The sequence below is a fragment of the Adiantum capillus-veneris genome, unplaced genomic scaffold, assembly GCF_014529385.1.
Source record: "Adiantum capillus-veneris isolate H3 unplaced genomic scaffold, ASM1452938v2 Hic_scaffold_825, whole genome shotgun sequence".
Lineage (NCBI taxonomy): Eukaryota > Viridiplantae > Streptophyta > Polypodiopsida > Polypodiales > Pteridaceae > Adiantum > Adiantum capillus-veneris.
Genome location: NW_028221806.1, coordinates 53,144 through 57,892, shown reverse-complemented (window position 1 = coordinate 57,892; position 4,749 = coordinate 53,144). Strand labels below are relative to the sequence as shown.

Genomic DNA, 4,749 nt, shown 5'->3' with positions numbered 1-4,749 from the left:
TCCTTGCTTCTGAACCATCTTGCTGAGCATATTCCAAAACTCTATTTGTGCAAACTTATTCTCCATGGTAAATTCACACGTTGCAATTGTCATAAATTCGTGCACAAATAGATCAAAAAGATGGTAATTCAAATGCCACATGTCCATCATAATGCATAGGTAGCTCTTGAACTTGAATGATATCCTTTGCTTGCTTGAGTACCATGTGTAGGCTGCTTTGTGAAGGCATTGCATGTAGTTTACCAACTACTCTGGAGGGACCATCTGACTATTACTAGTGTGTCCTTCATTCCAATGCCTTGTGTACTTTCAATATCAATATAAACCTTATAGAATTGACATTGGCCATGATTGAGAAGGAAGATTTGTTCACCACTAGCATGTTCAGTAGCCTTTATCTTCACATGCTCTCCCATTAGAGTTAATGGATACAAATTGAATGCATTGATTATTTCATAATGTTGTATCACAAAAGAGAAAGAAAGTGCTTAGATGTTGTCGTCAAACATAAATACAATCTTGTTGCCACATTGTCGTCCATAGATGGTTATGTGCCTAGCCATGGTTGACTACAGGATGAGGAATTTCAAACTCCAAGCAAACCTTTTCGAGCAATTATAAAAAAGAGCAAAACCCCACAAGATACATAGAACTTAAATCATAATGGAAACAGTGGTAGGTTGGAGCCAATATGAACAATGTGTATTTGCAATCTTTGGTGCTAGGTTGTACCTTATTGAAATCGGAGATAAATTTTTTTGAGTGAGTGACTCCATTTTGTCTAGCTTGCAAAAAAGATCTTGTAGCGTATAATCATGACACTTGAGAAACGAGAGGAAAAGGAAAATATCCTTCACATCACATACATGAAAAGGATAGTTTTCATGGACTACAGAATCTTTTAGTTTTCATGGTGAGTTACAAAAGAGGAGGCCCCAATCACGCGGACTTTGCGGCCAAGGGCGGGAGAGGTGATGAAGATCATAAGGTACTATCGACATGAATGATAATCACCACTTGCATGCAACAGCTTGTCAATCACCTCTTATGCAATGCCTTTGCAATCACCTTGGCCCTATCTTTCGACGAGAACAAAGATGAAGAATTTGGATGTGTGTGTGTGTGTGTGTGTGTGTGTGTGTGTGTGTGTGAGAGAGAGAGAGAGTGAGGTTCATCTTCCACAGTTGTGGGATCACAACCAAGGAATCTTTTCTCAAAAACCAGTCTTTCTAGTAGCGCGTAAATCCCTACCTCCACCTTCTTCTAGAGTTCCACAAAACAGGGCCTGACTCCGCCACTAGGCAACAAACTCTGCATGGAAGGGGTGTGCATGCTCTCAACCAATCTAGCCAATTACTCTCTCTCTCTCTCTCTCTCTCTCTCTCTCTCTCTCTCTCTCTCTCTCTCTCTCTCTCTCTCTCACACACACACACACACACACACAGACACACACACACACACACACACACACACACACACTCAGCGCCGCCTCTATAAGTCACTCACAATGCTTGAAAAAAATATAGGTTTAGTGTAACACAAACCTAGGTTTAGTGTAACCCCACCTACAAATTTACCTCTAAATATCATAGGTAAAGGTGAGAAAACCTCCAAAAAAAATAAAAAAAATTTGTAAATTGGTGTAAAAACATTCAGATTTAGTCAATTTACCTCTATTGTTTCTAACATGTAGGTTTGACAAGTTTTTGGAAAAAAGTTTTTTTCAAGCACCGGTCACTCACTCTTAGCGGCCGAGTTTAATGAATTTTTAATGTCATGTCTCTTGCTCACTTGGAGGGCTTCTCTTTGTCCCGCTTTCTCAGAGTCTCAGAAGCAAGTTGGATTCTCTCTCTTTCTCTCCCTCTCTTTTTTTGAAAAAAACTTAGAAAGACATTTCCAAAACATCAGATACAAGCATGTCCAAAAGACTCAAACGTCCCTCAACATCCATCCAATTGATGGCTTCAACCACAGTGGCAATTCTCGTAAGCTTTGGAGATGAATTGCTTCTAGACATAATTGCCTTTTTTGCGATGGTAACTGGTGACAAATTACATGCTGAGCACTAAAAAACGGATCTCAATTGTCAAAAACGAATGAATATTAGAAAATATTGAACAATCCAACCAAAATAGATACAATGGTATTTTGGGAATTTCCTCAAATTAGAGGAGTATTTTGGTAATTTTCCCTAAAAAAATATAAGCGGTTGTGATATCGGCCGCAAGCGAAGGCTGCAATATTCATCAAAAGGAACAATTCATGGGAAATGTCAGGTTGTCTCCCCGTCAGTACATACTTGTACACCCACGACACCGCAAAAACAGCCGTTATGCCCCCCCCCGGTTATGAGGGGACCTTTCGTGCACAGCGCCATCAGAAAGCCCACGGGCACCAGCAATGGGCTTAACAGTAGCAGCGGCGGCGCCATCACTGCCAGCTGCACCACCACCACGCCTGCCCCCACCAGGAGCGTCACAAACTCTACCACCTGACGACATTGGCTTGTGCTTCTGCAGGTGCTGCATCATCCCCCACGGCTTCTCCTCCACTTGCTCCTACGCTTCAGCTGCTCCCATCTCCCACAATGCTCAGCTCCGGCAAGATTTTCTACTCTACAGCCGGCCCCATTAGAAATATAACTCTGCTGGTAATTAATTGGAGCGAAGCCAATGGGGCTAATTTTTAACACTCTCTCTCTCTCTCTCTCTCTCTCTCTCTCTCTCTCTCTCTCTCTCTCTCTCTCTCTCTCTCTCTCTCTCTCTCTCTCTCTCTCTCTCTCTCTCTCTCTCTCTTTTGGACCATAAAGGACACTTGGATATGAAATCCTTGAACATTATAATTTACAAGACCCTCTATTCACCCTGTGCAAAACCTTTGCTAGCATGACATTTACAGGATGAAAGGCAGGTCAAGCGGCAGCTCTAACAAAAACTTAACACTATCAATCTTCATCCTTCTATGGACCAAGAAGCCACCACTATGTGTGCAGGAAATTCGCAGCCATGATCAAGGCCGGAGTCATTTCTGGCTCGATGTCAAACTCCGTCTCAAGGCTATTGGAAAACTGCAAAAACTAGTAGAAAAACTCTCATACTTTTTCCAAAACCGGTGTGCTTATCTCCGGAAGCTTGACTTCCCGTCTCCTTGAAGCCTCCGGCGGAGCTGAGCATGCTTTTGAGGGTGTTCGAGATGACGGCAGCCTTGCGATCAATGACGAACTCGAACCCCTCCGCACTCACAAGCGTGATAGTGTCCTCCTTCCGCATGGCTATGGCGAAGAAGAAGGCAAGCCCTGCACGAGAGAGAGAGAGAGGGGGGGGGGGGGGGGGGGGGGGGGGGGGGAATGAGGGGCGTGCGTGTGTGTGTGTACCTCGCAAAGTATCGCTCTTTTTCAAAGTGGATGAGAAGGTCCTCTCTCTCTCTGTCTCTCTCTCTCTCTCTCTCTCTCTCTCTCTCTCTCTCTCTCTCCTCTCTCTCTCTCTCTCTCTCTCTCTCTCTCTCTCTCTCTCTCTCTCTCTCTCTCTCTCTCTCTCTAAAAAAACTGAACCCTCTCAAAGAGCGCGCTCTTTGAGAGAGTTCAGTTTTTTTAGAGAGAGTTCAGTTTTTTTAGAGAGAGAGAGAGAGAGAGAGACCCTTGCATCTCTACCTTGCTAGCTGCCATGGCTGTGTTCGAGGATAAATATGCAACTGAGCTTATTGCGGCTGCCAATTACATTGCGACCTGGCTTGCTAGCTGCCATGGCCGCGTTCGAGGGTAAATATGCAACTGAGCTTATTGCGGCTGCCAATTACATTGCGACCTGGCAAGGGATCCGTTTGTGGAGGTACTTAAAGAGGGTGGATTAGTCCTCGGCATCAAGGGAGATAAGGGCACTGTCGACCTTGCAGGCATGCGCTGACGGTGAGACAACCACTCATGGATTGGACGGCCTTGCCCAATGCTGGAGCCCGATTTGCGAAGTGGAGAGCTGTGCTCAAGATTGGTCCAACTGAGCTGTCTCCTCTTGCCATACTTGAGAATGCAAATGGGTTGGCTCGCTATGCCGTACAAGCACTTCAAAGGATGGTTCCTCCTGTTGTTTCTGGTGTCATGTTCTTGTCGAGCGGTCAAAGTGAGGAAGAAGCAACTTTGAATTTGAATGCCATGAATGAGCTGGATACCAAGAAGCCATGGACACTTTCTTTCTCATTTGGACGAGCATTAATGCAAGCCAGTACTTTGAAGACTTGGGCTGGAAAGAAGGAAAACATTCCTACAGCACAAGCTGCTTTGCTTGCCCGATGCAAGGCCAACTCTAGTGAGACGGCTGTACTTGGAAAATATGTTGGAGATGCTGCTAAGGGCGTTGGCACTGATGAATCGCTTCATGTTGCCAACTACAAGTATTAGCTCTCATATTCTTAAGCTATTGAGTTTTGATTCCAATGATGTTTCATGTTCTGTAATAATGTTTAGGTGTGGGGGTGGGTGCAGAATGAAGCAAATGGGCTATTTTTCTGAGGTTTATGTAACGGGCATCTTTATCATGATTTAATTTAGCTACGGTTTATTCCTAGTAAAGAGAGAGAGAGAGAGAGAGAGAGAGAGAGAGAGAGAGAGGGCAATGCAGGGTCGCGAAATCAGAAGTAGAAGTAACAGAAAGAAAGGAGAGAAAACCAGCAGAGATGTCGCCCAAATTGGATCCCTCGTAGATAGTGGAAGGGACGACATCAACCTTGGCTTGACGATTTTGGACAGTGAGCTTG

General features: G+C 44.4%; 2 protein-coding genes and 1 pseudogene across 2 annotated transcripts; 1 reads left to right on the top strand and 2 right to left on the bottom strand.

The window, feature by feature from the left end:
* Positions 1-2,191: 2,191 nt before the first annotated feature.
* LOC147416555 (uncharacterized) lies at positions 2,192-2,531 on the bottom strand. Its single transcript, XM_086508268.1, has 2 exons — positions 2,359-2,531; positions 2,192-2,234 (listed from the first exon to the last, which is right to left on the bottom strand). The coding sequence occupies exons 1-2, from the start codon at positions 2,529-2,531 to the stop codon at positions 2,192-2,194; spliced, it is 216 nt and encodes a 71-aa protein (XP_086364394.1).
* Positions 2,532-2,980: 449 nt separating this feature from the next.
* Positions 2,981-3,269, bottom strand: LOC147416554 (uncharacterized; annotated as a pseudogene).
* Positions 3,270-3,741: 472 nt separating this feature from the next.
* On the top strand, positions 3,742-4,393 carry LOC147416553 (fructose-bisphosphate aldolase, cytoplasmic isozyme-like). Its single transcript, XM_086508269.1, has 2 exons — positions 3,742-3,827; positions 3,910-4,393. The coding sequence occupies exons 1-2, from the start codon at positions 3,742-3,744 to the stop codon at positions 4,391-4,393; spliced, it is 570 nt and encodes a 189-aa protein (XP_086364395.1).
* The last annotated feature ends 356 nt before the right edge of the window (positions 4,394-4,749 follow it).